Below are 17,743 nucleotides of genomic sequence, written 5' to 3' on the forward strand. Positions count from 1 at the left end.
AAGAAGCTGATGGGTTAAAGTCTTTTCTAGGATGTTGTTAGTTATGTACCTCATGAGAATTATTTTAAGCTTTCTTTTTTATGATATACAGTCGTACCTCTGGTTCTTTCCGGAGGTCCCTTCTTAACCTGAAACCATTCTTAACCTGAGGTACCACTTTAGCTAATGGCCACCACTGCCGCCATGCGATTTCTGTTCTCATCCTGAAGCAAAGTTCTTAACCCAAGGTATTACTTCCGGGTTAGCGGAGTCTGTAACCTGAAGCGTCTGTAACCCAAGGTACCACTGTATTGGGAAGCTGCCTTACCCCCAGTCCGACTCCCAGTATAGTGGTACCTCAGTTTAAGTACTTAATTCGTTCTGGGGGTCCGTACTTAACCAGAAACTGTTCTTAACCTGAAGCACCACTTTAGCTAATGTGGCCTCCTGCTGCCGCCGCGCCGCCGGAGCACGATTTCTGTTCTCATCCTGAAGCAAAGTTCTTAACCTGAAGCACTATTTCTGGGTTAGCGGAGTCTGTAACTTGAAGCGTATGTAACCTGAAGCGCATGTAACCCGAGGTACCACTGTATATCAAGTTTCAGTTCCGTCCACACTGACTAACAGCAGCTTTCCAGGTCTTCAGAGTTCCTTTGCAACCTATACATGGGATGCCAGAGATTGAATTCTACATACAAAGTGTGATGTTTGCCCCTGTGCTTAAGTCCTTCCCTCGAGTGCTTGCTGGTGAAGGGTGCCCCAGTCAGCTGCCAAGGCTATGTAAAGGTAAAGGGACCCCTGACCATTAGGTCCAGTCGTGGCCGACTCTGGGGTTGTGGCGTTCATCTCGCTTTATTGGCCGAGGGAGCCGGCGTACAGCTTCCGGGTCATGTGGCCAGCATGACTAAGCTGCTTCTGGCGAACCAGAGCAGCGCACGGAAACACCGTTTACCTTCCCGCCAGAGCGGTACCTATTTATCTACTTGCACTTTGACGTGCTTTCGAACTGCTAGGCTGGCAGGAGCAGGGACTGAGCAATGGGAGCTCACCCCGTCGCGGGGATTCGAACCGCCGATCTTCTGATCAGCAAGTCCTAGGCTCTGTGGTTTAACCCACAGCACTTCCCGCGTCCCTCTGCACATGGCCAAGGCTATGTGCAGAGGAGCAAAAGAGGGAAATGGGAAATGGGCAGGTTGCAGCCAGCACTGAGAGCCAGCTATGTTGCATTTTAGCCAGAGAGTCAGCGGCTTCTAGGTGTGAACTACATATTACCCCTGTGTTGCATCAGCCAGGCCACAGATGGGAGGAACATAGGAAGCTGCCTTTGAATGAGCCGGGCCACGGGGTCATTTAGCAGAGGCAGTAGTGCGTACACTGGCTGGCAGGGACAATCTCCATGGTTTTCAGACACAGTTCTCTCCTAGTCCTCCATGGAGATGGTGGGGATTAAATCCAGAGCTGCATTAACCATTAAGCAAAATAAGCATGTGTTTAGGGCATCAAGGAAAGTGGGATAGGGGGCACCATGGAGATTTTCCATTGCCGGATTTTTCACATTAACGGTGTCAAAATTGCTCAGCTGAACGTTCGCTTTCTCAGCTGAAATATATTAAAAAATCCCAACAGAAAAACTACACAACATGGCTTGGTGCCTCATCTCTTCTGCTAAGTGTTGGAAGCAGATGTGTTACGTAAGATTCGTTTTGAGGATCTGATGAAAGACTTTGCAATTAGAAAAAGTAGCAGAATTTACTTTCAAATATAGATAAAGTGTACAAAAGTAAACATTGTTTTCCACCTTACTGAAGGTTTTGTTTCATTTAAAAAAAATAAATTTAATTTTATGGTTGATTCTTGTTTATATTTTGAATTAGATATACAGCGGTACCTCGGGTTAAGAACTTAATTCGTTCCGGAGGTCCGTTCTTAACCTGAAACTGTTCTTAACCTGAGGCACCACTTTAGCTAATGGGGCCTCCCGCTGCCGCTGTGCGATTTCTGTTCTCATCCTGAGGTAAAGTTCTTAACCTGAGGTACTATTTCTGGGCTAGCGGAGTCTGTAACCTGAAGCGTCTGTAACCCGAGGTACCACTGTACATGAGGGCACCAAAATCTTTTAAAAACTGCATGCAAAGCAGGTGTCCTGCAACGTAGTTTATTTTTCTTCTCCTTTTCAAAGCTTCCTGACCGAGGAGGCAAGAGGAAGTGCAAAGCCTTCCTCTTTTCTTGAAACTCACCCACCCGTTTTTTCCGTGGGAGAGAAGGAAAGAGCAACACGCTCAGAACTTCAAAAGAGGATCTTTCTCTTTTCTTGCTTGAGTGTCATTTGTGGCAGTTCTATGCTCAGAGTTTATTTATTTTTTCCCCTCCATTTGCACATTCAGTCATCCTTTGAAACATAGACTGCCTATCTGCCAAAGCAACACACCCCAATCTCTTCCCCCCAAATATCACCTCTCTATATACACCTGAAGTTGGAGGGCATGAGATTAGGGTAGCCTAGCACATAAATAGGGACATGGGTAGCTCTGAGCCTCTTGGGCGTGCCGAGCAGAAGGTCGGCAGTTAAAATCCCCGCGACGAAGTGAGCTCCTGTTGCTCGGTCCCTGCTCCTGCCAACCTAGCAGTTCAAAAGCACATCAAAGTACAAGTAGATAAATCGGTACCGCTCTGGTGGGAAGGTAAACGGCGTTTCTGTGCGCTGCTCTGGTTCGCCAGAAGTGGCTTAGTCATGCTGGCCACATGACCCGGAAGCTGTACGCCGGCTCCCTCGGCCAATAAAGCAAGATGAGTGCCGAAACCCCAGAGTCGTTTGCTACTGGACTTAACGGTCAGGGGGTCTTTCACCTTTACCTTTTTTTAGCACATAAATGCTCCTTGCACTGGGGCAATGCTCCATTCCATTCCTCCAGCGACCAGACAGTGAACGTCGCTGAATGAGTTTGACTTGAAGACGTCCTACAGCGCTTCAGCCACATTCGTTGTAAGATTATTTGAAAAATAAAAATAAAACGAGGAGACCTTCACAGTAAGTTTTACTGGTGCACCTTGCTTTGAGGGGCAGCGAAAGACAGGCTATTGTAAACTCAATGAAGATAGTGTACAGTAGGAAAATAACAGCTTTGTGTAATGAGAGAGGGTAGGATGAGAACAGAGATGATTGCAGTATACAAGAAAGAGTCTCCCTGTTTTCAACTCTAACATGCTGGGAAGTCTGGTGGGATGTCACAGCACAGATACAGAACCTGCTTTCTGTCACAGAATTGGTTTTCTTCTAGGTTTCTTCATGATTCGTATATATTCACGTTTGGTCACTTTTGCACCCCGCCTATTGTTCCATACATGGGGCTCAAGCCTGAGAGGTAGTTCAGCCTAAGATGAATGGCTTATCTGAAGCCCAACTCATTGGAGATTTGAACCCAGGTCTCCAAGTCCATGACAGCGTGTCAGCAGCTGTAGAGAGGAGCGTGGGCAGGCATAGGCATACTCCGGCCCTCCAGATGTTTGGGACTACAATTCCCATCATCCCTAGCTAACAGGACCAGTGGTCAGGGATGATGGGAATTGTAGTCCCAAACATCTGAAGGGCCGGAGTTTGCCTATGCCTGAGCTAGGACATGTCTCCATCTCCCCTCAACCCCCTTCCCTTTCTTTGCAAAAATGGAATCCAAATTGTTTGAAGATGCAAAAAGAGGGGGATCAAAATAAATTAGGCACACCCCTCCCCGCAAGATCTATGCAAAGATATTCAACCTGTATCGAACAGTCCAATGGCCGAATGTTTCAGCTTCTCTGGGGCCAGAATCCGAGCACAACAGAGACACAGTCCACATCAAGCACAGAACCTTCTTCCCCTTGCTGAATCTCCCATTCCAGTCCAACGAAAGTTCAGTCCTGTTCCACGAACGACTGGTCCCCACTCACCGCGCCATCCATTCCGTCCTCTTTGTTTGGCTCAGGCCTGCAGCGGCTTCCCTGATCGGCGGTTTCCTTTAGCTCTGCCACTGTGGCATAGTCGTTGTTGAGAGATGCCAAAGGGGCTGGGCAGGTCCCCCCATCACATTGCCCCCGATTGCAATCGGGGAGGTTCTGCAATTCGGCGTAATGCAAGCTAGCTTCATCCGGATTGCCGGCCACACCCTAGTGAAAGGGAAGGATACAGCAAGAGGTCACATCGGTTAGTGCCAAAAGATGAGAAGAACGGGCTGGTTAATTCGAACCAGAACATGAAATTCAGCCCCACCACCACCACCATACCTCCTCCTCCATCCTTGTTGGCCCCTGGGAGTTCCCTGGGCACAGTGCTTGGATGATGGCAGAAGCCGCCATTGGCAGAATTCACCTGTCGGGAGGGTCTCAAACCCATCTCTTCTTATCTCCCCCTGTGAGGGCTATGTTTCCCTCACCTGACCTCACAATAGGCATGGATTTAGTTCAGTTTTGGTTCTCTCAGTTTCCTATTTTTCCAATCAGTTCTCCACATTTCTGAAGCAATTTTTTGTTTGTTTGTTTTACAAAAAAGACCCCAATGAAAATCATTCAGCATTTTAGTGTGAATTTCTCCTAACGAGCACATTTTTTGTATGTAGTTTTGAGCGTTAGCTATAGTGGTGCTTCAGGTTAAGAACAGTTTCAGGTTAAGAACGGACCTCTGGAACGAATTAAGTACGACTGTATAATACATTTTTGGATGTTCCTTTCGCCACTCATTTCTAGGCGCACTTTTACTTTAAATAGATGCATTTATTTTATTTTTTGTAAATATTGTTTGATTGCAGAACTGCATCCAGGGAGTAAGCCCTATGGAACTCAACAGGACTGACTCTGCCTAGACCTGGGGCTCAGCTAGTATCTTTGCTGTATCAGTTGATTTCCTCTCTAGCCACCCACTTTTTGCAGCAAGTACAAATTTAGCCTTATCACCTCCACCACCACAATTCTGGTCACAGTTCAGCGGAATTCAGTTTCATCCCACTGCTCAAATTTTATGCAAATCTGAGTACCTTTTTGGTCGCGCACTTCTTCTGCCTTTTTTTAATCCAGCTTCCACTGAGGAGCTAAACTTCTTTCTCTGGACTGTACCAGACTTTAGATGTGCCCTCATAGACTTGAATTAGAAGAAGAAGAAGAGTTTGGATTTGATATCCCGCCTTTCACTCCCTTTAAGGAGTCTCAAAGCGGCTCACATTCTCCTTTCCCTTCCTCCCCCACAACAAACACTCTGTGAGGTGAGTGGGGCTGAGAGACTTCAAAGAAATGTGACTGGCCCAAGGTCACCCAGCAGCTGCAAGTGGAGGAGCGGAGACGCGAACCCGGTTCCCCAGATTACGAGACTACCGCTCTTAACCACTACACCACACTCCAGTCCTCTGAACAAAAAACCCCCCACCTCTCCACATAGAAAAGTAGAAGACAAGAAGAGGGTTTTCAGCCGGGCCTCCTTCCTGATACATCAGTTTTCTACATATATAAATATTTCCCCTTCCCTCCCCCTATTTAGTCATTTGAGCCCTTGTCCACAGTCCAAAGTGGTACAGTCTTAAGAAGACACTGGCTGGTCATCACTAGGGACGTATGTAGGCACCTTTTTTCCCCATTCCTCCTTGGATTTGTCGCATGCAGCGATGTTTCTGTTCCGCTGCAGTTCATCTCCCACCCAAAATGACATTAGCCATATTGTAGGACATCCTCATTTCACGTGCACAATTTCAACCATACGTGCTTAAAGGCAGGCCGGTTGAAATTGCACAAGTCTAGTCCCACACAAGGTGGAGAGCTCTTTTTGTACCAGGTCCACTTGGGGGCAAGGTCCACTTAGCACACCAGTTCTGGAATGCTCCCTGAGATCACGCGGGACAATCTAAGATCCCGCGAGATCTCACGTGGACATGCCTAGCCTTCCATTTCCATGGCAGCAAGTGGGCCCAGTGAGGCCCACTTGGCATGCCAGTTTTGGTAATGCTGGGGTGTTCCCTCCCCCTCTCACCCACTAGCCACAGGGTACCGCCAAAGGTTTGACTGCATGCTTAACCCTCAAAACTGAACCCCTGCCTAAGATGAGGGAATACTGTACATTATTAGCTACATAGATTACGTTGTCATTAGGTTATTCCAATGAAAAGGAAATGCAATACAGATTGGCGGTGGGGGGTTTAAGGACATAATTAAGTGTCATTTGTGGGCTGAAGGCAGCCACAACAACATATAGGTAAAAAAGGTAAAGGACCCCTGGATTGTTAAATCCAGTCAAAGGCGACTATGGGGTTGCAGCACTCGTCTCACTTTCAGGCCAAGGGAGCCGGCGTTTGTCCACAGTATAGCTGTCAACCTTCCCTTTTTTTGCAGGAAATTCCCTTATTCCAGAGCCGTTTCTCGCTGCTTCTCGCTGTTATCCCGGATTGTTAGATATCCCGTAGACTGTCCCCGGGACAGGTGAGGCTGCTGATCCCTTATTTTCAAGGCTGCTGATCCCTTATTTTCAAATCTGAAAGTTGACAGCTATGGTCCACAGACAGCATTCTGGGTCGTGTGGCCAGCATGACTAACCCGCTTCTAGCGCAACAGGACACTGGGACGAAAATCAGAGCACACAGAAACGCCATTTACCTTCCCGCCGCAGTGGTACCTATTTATCTATTTGCTCTGGCGTGCTTTTGAACTGCTAGGTTGGCAGGAGCTGGGACAGAGCAACGGGAGCTCACCCCGTCACGTGGATCCGAACTGCCGACCTTCTGATCGGCAAGCCCAAGAGGCTCAGTGGTTTAGGCCACAGCGCCACCCATGTCCCTACAACAACATATACACTAGGTTGGTTTCCAATTTCTGGACATGAGGCAAACCAGTGAACACTGGCAATTTCCACTCCAACATCCCTAGACACTACACCGAGCTCAGGCCAGTGTGCAGCTCATGGGACGAGCACTTGTTTTTAAGAAAAGCCATTCCAAAACCACAATTATCAGCTGTAACACCTTGAATTTATCTCAGGGATGAGAATCTAGAGATGCTCCCTTAGCATTATGAGGGCTGGTAATGCGAGGGCTTGCCCTAGAGCCACATGGCCCAGGCAGTTCCAGAGGCCTAGGGCAGGGATAGCCAATGTGGTGATGTTTGGGGAACGCTGGCTTAGGATGATGGGGCTGGGAGCGCATGACATCTGCAGGACTCCACAATGCCCTAGGGTGTTGCACAAGTTTGCCTTAGAAGCTCTGGAGAATAAAGTTCCTTTGAGCCATTCCCCATTCCTCCAGTTCATCTGTGGATCCTGAATCTACATGCTGCAAATGTGTACAGTTCTTCCTCACCCAACCTCCTCTGCCCGCTTGGTTATTGTCTCTAAATCACACAGTACTTACTTCTATAGGTTTTCGCTTCTTTCCTGCGAAGGAAAACAAAAACACTTGTTATACCCGAAGGAGCATCTCCACTCCCATTGTTCTGCCCGGACACTGAGGTCCAGCGCCGAGGGCCTTCTGGCGGTTCCCTCCCTGTGAAAAGCCAAGTCACAGGGAACCAGGCAGAGGGCCTTCTCAGTAGTGGCACCCGCCCTGTGGAACGCACTCCCACCAGATGTCAAAGAGAAAAACAACTATCAGACTTTTAGAAGACATCTGAAGGCAGCCCTGTTTAGGGAAGCTTTTAATGTTTAATAGATTATTGTATTCTGTTGAAAGCCGCCCAATGTGGCTGGGGAAACCCAGCCAGATGGGCAGGGTATAAATAATTATTATTATTATTATTATTATTATTATTATTATTATTATTATTCCTCACTGGAAGGACAGATCCTGAAGCTGAGACTCCAATACTTTGGCCACCTCATGAGAAGAGAAGAGTCCCTGGAAAAGACCCTGATGTTGGGAAAGATGGAGGGCACAAGGAGAAGGGGACGACAGAGGACGAGATGGTTGGACAGTGTTCTCGAAGCTACCAGCATGAGTTTGACTGAACTGTGGGAGGCCATGGAAGACAGGAGTGCCTGGCGTGCTCTGGTCCATGGGGTCACAAAGAGTCAGACATGACTAAACATTATTATTATTATTATTATTATTATTATTATTATTATTATTATTGGGACAAAAACTGTGAATTAAAGGTGTGTTTGCTTTCATTTTATATTCTTCTTTCCTCAGGTTGTGCTTTATTTTTTTACAGCACGCAGGAGCCCAGGAAGCTGCCTTAATAACCAAAACTCAGCCACTGCATTCTCCATAATCATCACACATCCACAGGCTTGGGAAAAACCCCAAGGTTTGCAGAAGTACAAAAATACTTTACATGCAGGCACGCAAAGCTCGCATAGGGTAACCACCTATTTTTCCAGGCAATGTCACTGGGAGGAGCAACACTGTCAGGACATTCTGTTGCTCCCAAAGCAATTTACAGCCCCCGCTTCTTAAAATGTGGTTGCGTTGGGTCCCGGTAGCAGCCAGACTTTGTAGCCGCTCGCACGGTGATTTTCTTGTATACAAAAGTGATCCTTAAAAGTATTTGACGAAGTGAAATATCTGATTTAGCTAATGGGGTCTCCTGCTGCCGCCACACCGCCGGAGCACGATTTCTGTTCTCACCCTGAAGCAAAGTTCTTAACCTGAAGCACTATTTCTGGGTTAGCGGAGTCCGTAACCTGAAGCATATGTAACCTGAAGTGTATGTAACCTGAAGTGTATGTAACCTGAGGTACCACTGTATATCACTGGTGCAATATAAGTATGTGAGTGGTAGATGTACACTGGGTCATCCACGTATCATTTTGGTATATTTGGTGCCTTATTGCCATCCAGAGAGGTGCTTTTACCCTACATCTTCCCATAATGGCTGGCTGGTGGTCTCTGATTTTAAAGGTTTGCGCATTTTTGTTATGAATATATATAGCTGTAAATTGCTTTGGGGTTATAGAATCATAGAATCATAGAGTTGGAAGAGACCACAAGGGCCATCGAGTCCAACCCCCTGCCAAGCAGGAAACACCATCAGAGCACTCCTGACATATGGTTGTCAAGCCTCTGCTTAAAGACCTCCAAAGAAGGAGACTCCACCACACTCCTTGGCAGCAAATTCCACTGTCGAACAGCTCTTACTGTCAGGAAGTTCTTCCTAATGTTTAGGTGGAATCTTCTTTCTTGTAGTTTGGATCCATTGCTCCGTGTCCGCTTCTCTGGAGCAGCAGAAAACAACCTTTCTCCCTCCTCTATGTGACATCCTTTTATATATTTGAACATGGCTATCATATCACCCCTTAACCTCCTCTTCTCCAGGCTAAACATGCCCAGCTCCCTTAGCCGTTCCTCATAAGGCATCGTTTCCAGGCCTTTGACCATTTTGGTTGCCCTCCTCTGGACACGTTCCACTTTGTCAGTGTCCTTCTTGAACTGTGGTGCCCAGAACTGGACACAGTACTCCAGGTGAGGTCTGACCAGAGCAGAATACAGTGGCACTATTACTTCCCTTGATCTAGATGCTATACTCCTATTGATGCAGCCCAGAATTGCATTGGCTTTTTCAGCTGCCGCGTCACACTGTTGGCTCATGTCAAGTTTGTGGTCAACCAAGACTCCTAGATCCTTTTCACATGTACTGCTCTCAAGCCAGGTGTCACCCATCTTGTATTTGTGCCTCTCAATTTATATACATAGTAGTATATAATTTTTTTTTTATGAATAAAAACAACAGTAACCCAGAACATTTGTGGTGTGGAAAGCCAACAGGATTTCAGTAGGAAATGGCCAGACATGCACTGATTGTGGAAACAAAGCAGTCTGCCATCCCACAAACACCTGCAACTGCTTTTAGATGTGTTGGAAGCCGCCAAGAGTGGCTTATTATTTATACCCCAGACGGATGTGAGGGGTAGAAATAATAAAATAATCACTAAAATTATTGTTGAAAGCGGGATTTCATATTCTAGCAGGGGGGGGGGGGTTTAGGTTGAGTTATTTCCCTGCCCATATCTGTACAGTGGTACCTCAGGTTATAGTGACTTCAGGTTACATACGCTTCAGGTTACAGACTCCACTAACCCAGAAATAGTACCTCGGGTTAAGATCTTTACCTCAGAATGAGAACCGAAATTGTGTGGTGGCGGCAGTGGGAAGGCCCCATTAGCTAAAGTGGTACCTCAGGTTAAGAATGGTTTCAGGTTAAGAATGGACCTCCAGAACAAATTAAGTTCTTAACTAGAGGTACCACTGTACTGGAGATGTTTTGAATCTGTCATGGATGCATTGTTGAGATTTCTGCATCGAAGCAGGTTGAACTCTACAATTCTATAATTTTAAAGCTTTTAATAAATTGCTTCATCACTTTTTCTTTGCTTGCCTGTGATCCTTGATAATAAATAGGATAAATAACATACCCTTCAACATTTCTCCGATGAAAATAGGGACATCCTATTCCATAAGAACAACAACAAGAAGAAGTAGTTTATGATTTATACTCCACCCCATTTGACTGGGTTGCCCAAGCCACTCTGGGCGGCTTCCAACAAACAAAAACATAATAAAACATTTTTTAAAATTTCCCTATACAGGGCTATCTTCAGATGTCTTCTAAAGGTTGCCTAGTTACTTATCTCCTTGGCTCGGGGGTCGGATAACTCCATACCCTCCAACATTTCTCCAATGAAAATAGGAACGTCCTAAGGAAAAGCGGGACATTCTGAGATCAAATCAGAAACTAGGATGGCTTCTGTAAAACCAGGAATATTCCTGGAAAATAGGGACACTTGGAGGGTCTGAAATAATAAATACACAAAACAAAGGATGTCTGAAAGGGGCCCTGTATCTGTGTTCTGGTCCTCACCCTAGACCAGGAGACGTAGTTTGTACGGACATAGGAGGCAGCTTTATGCTGAGTCAGATCCTTGGTGTACTCAGCTCCATATTGTCTACACTGACTGGCAGCCTGTCTCCAGGGTTTCAGGCAGGAAGCCTTGCGCAGGGAGATGCCAGGAATTGAATTCGGAACCTTCTGCATACGCGACCACAGAAATATGTCCTTTCCCCCCAAGATCAGGTCTCTCCGAAACGCAGAGCCAATAAACTTTTTGAGGTTTCCTTAGTGTTGGGGACCGGGACTGATTTGAGGAAAATACAGTGGTGCCCCGCAAGACGAATGCCTCGCAAGACGAAAAACTCGCTAGACGAAAGGGTTTTCCGTTTTTTTAGTCGTTCCGCAAGACGAATTTCCCTATGGGCTTGCTTCGCAAGACGAAACGTCTTGCGAGTTCTTGCGAGTTTGTTTCCTTGTTCTTAAAGCCGCTAAGCCGCTAAGCCGTTAATAGCCGCTAAGCCGCTAAGCCGTTAATAGCCGCTAAGCCGCTAATAGCCGCTAAGCCACTAATAGCCGTGCTTCGCAAGACGAAAAAACCGCAAGACGAAGAGACTCGCGGAACGGATTAATTTCGTCTTGCGAGGCACCACTGTCTTCTCAACTTTAGCACAGTTCCCCCCTTCCCTACTCATTTCAGGAACAGAGGGTTTAGGATTCTCCAGCAAGGACCAACATATGTACAACCTCTCAGCTAAAAAGGTTTTGATTTTTCAAAAAGGACGTCCTTTGTTTCAGGCAGTTTTTCTCTCCTGCTTTAGAGGCTGTTCCCAGATATTTCGCAATGAGAAAGTTACCTCTTTTGCAGACACGGCAGAGGCAGATGGAGAGGATCACGATAACCAACAGCATCAGGAGAATGGCCGCTCCTCCTCCGAAGAGCAGCCACTTTGTGATTTTGCAGGGACCTGCATAGTTGGGAAGATGTGAGGCCATCAGTGCCAGGGAGCCCAGTCCCCCCTCTTGCCCCCCCCATTCCTCTTGCCTATGATCCCACTCCTCGCCTTGGAACCAAAACTAGCTGTAGTTCGTGTTACCCCTCCTGAGGACGTAGGCCTGAGGTGGCTGGAGCAAGACCTCTTCCACCCAGCACCCATTCCAGAGGGTGGCATGGCTGGGTGCCAGGCCCCAACACCTCCACTGCCCACAGAGTATCTGCTGAACAGATGCCACCTAAGGATATTCTTTCAACCAGAAAGAGAGAGAGAGAGAGAGAGAGAGAGAGAGAGAGAGAGAGAGAGAGAGAGAGAGGAGACAGTGCCAGCCTGTTCCAGAGTGGGCATTTTTGTGTTGTTTTATATATATGTGTTTGTGTTTGTGTGTGTATACACCCACACCCACACCCACACCATAGCTGTCAACTTTTCCCTTTTCTTGTGAGGAATCATATTTGGAATAAGAGAATTTCCCTTTAAAAAAGGGAAACGTTGACAGCTATCACATGCACACACACAGTGGACGCTCGGTTTGTGCATGTGATCCGTGCGGGATGTACATTCACAACCCACAGTGTTCACAACCCGCAGCAGCACATCTGCGCACATGCAGGTTGTGATTCGGTGTTTCTGTGCATGCGCAAAGTGCAATTTAGTGCTTCTGCTCATGCACGACCACCGAAACCCAGAAGTAACCCATTCCGGTACTTCTGGGTTTCGGCGCGTCCGTAACCCGAAAACACGCAACCTGAAGTATCTGTAACCCGAGGTATGACTGCATGTATATATGTATGTGCAGACTCCGCTAACCCAGAAATAGTACCCCGGGTTAAGAACTTTGCTTCAGGACGAGAACAGAAATCATGCTCCAACAGCGCAGTGGCAGCAGGAGGCCCCATTAGCTAAAGTGATGCTTCAGGTTAAGAACAGTTTCAGGTTAAGAACAGACCTCCGGAATGAATTAAGCACTTAACCTGATGTACCACTGTGTGTGTGTGTGTGCACGCACACACACACACACACACAGTGTGGAACCTCAGTTTTCGAATGTAATCTGTTCCGGAAGACCGTTCAACTTTCGAAACCTTCAAAAACCAAAGATCAATAGGCGGTCGGCAAAATCCATTGAAAAAATGGAAAAACACACAGTGTAAGCCGTTCAACTTCTGAGGCACGTTCAAAAACACAAGCAATTACTTCCGGGTTTTGGCATCCGGCTTCCAAATTGTTCGGCTTCCGAGACGCTCAAAAAACCAAGGCTCTGAGTTAGGACATTTTTAAATTCAGCTTTCGTGAAATGACAGTTATTTGCTATTAAAATGTGCGATTCATCATGACGCTCTTTCATCTAAGTAAATTGTGTTTGAATATTTAAAGGGAAGATTTAAAACGTGCCCATTCGCGTGCCCTTTTGAGTTTGTTCTTTCCTTCAAGGAAAAATGCTTTTTGAAAAGTCCTGCAGCCTATCCCAAGCTCCTGTTGGATTAGCTCACACAAACTACCTGATTTCTTTTTTTCAAAGCATCCACAACACACACAAAAGAACACAGCAGAATAAATCAAGACGTTTGCCTGAGCCAATCTAAGGGCTTGAGAAAATTACCTGCTCGTCTCAAATGCCCTACCTCATCGTCAAAAGCTACCACCCAAAAACATACTCTCCTCATTTTCCTTGCCTTGGTGACATAGGTGCCAACTCCCTAGGGACCTGGGTGCCTGGGAACCCACAAAATTCCCCATGAAGGGGCCAGGCACCCACAAATTTCGGTGCCGGGGCCTTGCACACTGCATGGCACTCATGGCCCAAACACCCACAGTTGTGGGGCCAAACAGGCACTCCTGCTGGTGACAAGAGCAGAAGTGGAGGTGTCCAAACAGAGGAGGAGAATGAGTTTCGGGGTGTCTTCTCTCGCCTTTGTGGCTCTGACGTCCTGGGTAACAGCACATCCCAGCTCAGGGGTCCATGGGAGGTGCAGTTTCCACAGCCCCTGGGAGAACTACATTTCCTATGGCGCCACCGACCCCACACTGAGGCGCAAAGCTGGAAGCAGTAGATTATTAAAAGCCACCAGGAATTGTAGGCCGGCAGATAGTAAACTACACTTGCCAAGATTCTTTGGGGGGAAGCCATATGTTCTAAATGGGCATTAACAATACAATACGATATCTTTATTGTCATTGTCCCATAGAGAACAATGAAATTGAAAAATCTACATAAGACATTAAAAAGCCCCTAAAAACTCTGAAACCCCATTTTAAAATACAATATACTATAGAGACTCCTTATGCTGTGTTTAGAACCAGAATTGCATTTGGGTAGAAACTGTTTCTCAGGCGGCTAGTCCTAATCTTAATAACCCTGTACCTTCTTCCAGAAGGCAGAAGCTGAAAGAGATCATTTCTGGGGTGCGCACTATCCTGCGCTATCTCTGCAGCTTTCTTATGGCACCTGGAAGCGTAGATTTGATCCAAGGTGGGAAGAGTGCACCCAATTATTCTCTCTGCAGTCTTTACAACCCTGGATAGCATTGTTTTTTCGCTGACCGTGCAGCTCCCTAACCACACACACAGACCGTAAGTTAATACACTCTCCACAATATAATGGTAAAATGCCATCAACAGGTGCTTTGAAAGATTGTTTTTCCGGAGGATTCTCAGAAAATATAACCTCTCAGGTTTTTGCTGTTTTCTCCCCAGGTTAGGTCATCTCTCAACTCCATTCCCAGAAATCGAAACCCCTCTGCCCCACCTCTGCCCCTTGAGGAACCTGCCTCAGTCTACCCAATGGCAGGGCTGGCCCCGATCCCAACCTGTGGATGAGAACAGCTGACACCAAGGACTGAAATGCACCTACCATTTCCTTCACAATGCAAAACAAGCATCGCCAGAGTAAGAACTGAGGTGTTCTAGAACGAAACAAAAGAGACAAGTCAAAGGAATGGGATTATTATTATTATTATTATTATTATTATTATTATTATTATTAATGGTAGTAGGGTGCAGGCTGTCTCAGAAAACATTTTCTGCCATTATTGATCTATAATTAAGGAACTTGAGAGTCCCATGGACTGCAGACAGAAGATCAAACCTCTCCATTCTGAAGGTAATCAGCCCTAAGTGCTCACTGGAAGGACAGATCCTGAAGCTGAGAATCCAATACTGAGGCTCCACCTCATGAGAAGAGAAGATTCCCTGGAAAAGACCCTGATGCTGGGAAAGATGGAGGGCACAAGGAGAAGGGGACGACAGAGGACGAAATGGTTGGACAGTGTTCTCGAAGCTACCAGCATGAGTTTGACCAAACTGCGGGAGGCAGTGGAAGACAGGAGTGCCTGGCGTGCTCTGGTCCATGGGGTCACGAAGAGTCGGACACTAAACAACAACAAATTAAGGAACAACAGGCTTTCCCACAGGCAGATAAAAAGAGCTTTGCAAATGTTCAAACTGCTTCATGTACAAAATCTCAGCAAACCCTCACAACTGCTGTGGAAGGCAAGTCAGTAATATAATCATCTCTATATTGGAGATTGTGGAAGAGAGGTGGCTGAAGCTGAGGGAACAATGACTCGTCTGACAGTCACCAAGCGTGTCTGAGATAATTTTGTACCTAGAAACGCAGCTCACATGACTAACTGCTGCACTACATTGCTGAAAAAGTTACACGGGGTGTTTTTTAACCACGACAACAACTCCAAGGTATGCATCCAAATTGCACAATGCGTGCTCAGCTATCACAACTGGCACAGAACTGTAGAGTTGGAAGGGGCCGCGAGGGTCATCCAGCCCAACCCCCTCAATGCAGGAATCTTTTGCCCAACGTGGGATTCGAACCCACATCCCTGAGATGAAGAGTCTCGTGCTCTGCCAACTGGTCTGTACAGCAGTTACACAGCAAACTCATGTGGTGAGTGCCACCAGAATTGCAGACAAGAACCCCAAGGCTTGCAGAAGTACAACATAAAATAAAATAAAATAAAACTGTTGAGCTCACACAGCTCAGTCGCTCCACCGCTCCAGCCCTCTGAACTTTGTAGGTGACTGAAGCCTCAGACATTTCACAGGAAGACTCACTGAAATCTCTCCCTGCCCCTAATATCAGTGTCTCTCTTCATTCACCCATTCCTTTGCATTTTCCCAAATCCTCTGCCCTTCCCACCGCCCTCTCACAGATCCAGGCCCTAAGCGGCTCACAGGTTCCATTTAATCCCCTCTTACCTTCTTCCACTTATTCAATTTGGTCCCAAGGGCTTTGGGGCGTCCTCAACATCCCAAGCGCTCAGGCATCCGTCCTCGGCCGTCTGTCTTCGCTTTCGATCTGACACCTTCTTGTGACAGATGTCACGAAGCAGTGAGCTGCAACTTCTGCTTCCACCAGGAAACAGGGACCCGGCGTGCAAAACCAGAACTTACAGAGCAGATGTTTCCATTCGACCACTGGGGCAGAAGAAGCAGGGCTCAGAAGGCGCTTGCTACGGAGGACGCCGGGCTCCACTCCCACAAGAGAGAAGTCTCAAGATTGCTATCTGAGCTGTTAAAAACGCAGGCTTCATGTTCTCAAGTTGAACTTAGCCAATCCAAGACAAAAACTGGGTTAACAAACCCAGTTTGAACGACAGTCACTGGAAAAGCAATGGAATGAAATGATCAAGGCGGCCTGACGACTCTCCCCCCAGGTGCATTGAAATGGGTGTTTGTTTGGGTTTTTTTTAAAATATATAATTTTTATTAAATTTTCTAATTTACATTTCAAAAAGTCCATTTAAACAACCTGAAATCAATGACTCCCCTTCTTCTCTTTCCGTGGTTCATTTTGCATACCATACATCCCTGAATATTTTACATGAACTGAACCATTCAGTAATCCATTGTTACATCCATCAAAACTTATTTACACGGTTGAATTTATCTTAGTGCTGCCAGCATCTTTAAATGAACACAATTTTCACCCATATATTCAGTAAACATTTTCCAGTCTTCTTTAAACGTATGTTCTTCTTGTTCTCTTATTCTATATGTTAAATCTGCAAGTTGCACGTATTCCATCAGCTTAAGTTGTCATTCATCTTTAGATGGGACCTCGCTCGTTTTCTGTTTTGGGGCTAACAAATCACGGGCCGCAGTAGTAGTAGCATACATAGTCTTTTTTGACACTTGGGAATTTCCATCTGAATTATCCCCAACAAAAAGGACTCTGGTTTTTTTGGTAAGGTACTTTTAAACTCCCCCCCCCCCAATTCATTATATATCATTTGCATCTGCAGAAAACAGCAGCAGGAGACTTTTTCAGGTGGTCTGCAATTTAGCGGAACCACCTGCTACATGAGGGCCCAGTACGGGCCACGTGATCTCCTGCAATGATTTTGCTAAGCTTTTTGCAGATAAAGTCGCTCAGATTCGGGAAGAGGTAGACGCCACCGTGGGAGCAGGGCCGGGGCGGGAGAGTGCTAGAGTCCTGTCTAGTCAAATTGTGTGGGATCAATTCCAATCTGTTACCTCCGAGGATGTGGACAGGCTGCTTGGACGAGTGAAACCAACCACATGTCTCCTTGATCCTTGCCCATCCTGGCTTATAAAAGCTAGCCGGGAAGGGCTGGGCGATGGGCTTCGTGGGGTGGTGAATGCTTCCCTCCGTGAGGGAGCCTTCCCAGACCCGCTGAAAGAGGCGGTTATTAAACCGCTTCTTAAAAAACCATCTTTAGATGCGGCCACAATGGCCAACTATCGCCCAGTCTCAAATCTTCCATTCTTGGGCAAGGTGATTGAGCGAGTGGTTGCTGAACAACTCCAGGCACGCCTGGAAGAAGCGGACCATTTGGATCCCTTCCAGTCGGGATTCAGGCCTCATCACGGGACTGAAACTGCCTTGGTCGCACTGGTTGATGATCTCCGGCAGGCTAGGGACAAAGGTGAGAGCTGTTTCCTACTTCTGCTGGATCTCTCAGCGGCATTTGATACCATCGACCATAACATCCTTCTGGACCGTCTTGAGGGGCTGGGAGCTG

General features: G+C 46.7%; 1 protein-coding gene across 1 annotated transcript; it reads right to left on the reverse strand.

The window, feature by feature from the left end:
* Nucleotides 1-2,997: 2,997 nt before the first annotated feature.
* Nucleotides 2,998-16,143, reverse strand: LST1 (leukocyte specific transcript 1). Its single transcript, XM_077922930.1, has 5 exons — nt 15,957-16,143; nt 14,596-14,647; nt 11,604-11,714; nt 7,335-7,357; nt 2,998-4,119 (listed from the first exon to the last, which is right to left on the reverse strand). Exons 2-5 carry the CDS (start codon nt 14,621-14,623, stop codon nt 3,868-3,870), a joined length of 414 nt encoding a protein of 137 aa, XP_077779056.1. The 5' UTR covers nt 14,624-14,647; nt 15,957-16,143; the 3' UTR covers nt 2,998-3,867.
* Nucleotides 16,144-17,743: the final 1,600 nt, after the last annotated feature.

Source organism: Podarcis muralis, chromosome 2 (assembly GCF_964188315.1).
Source record: "Podarcis muralis chromosome 2, rPodMur119.hap1.1, whole genome shotgun sequence".
Taxonomy (NCBI): Eukaryota; Metazoa; Chordata; class Lepidosauria; order Squamata; family Lacertidae; genus Podarcis; species Podarcis muralis.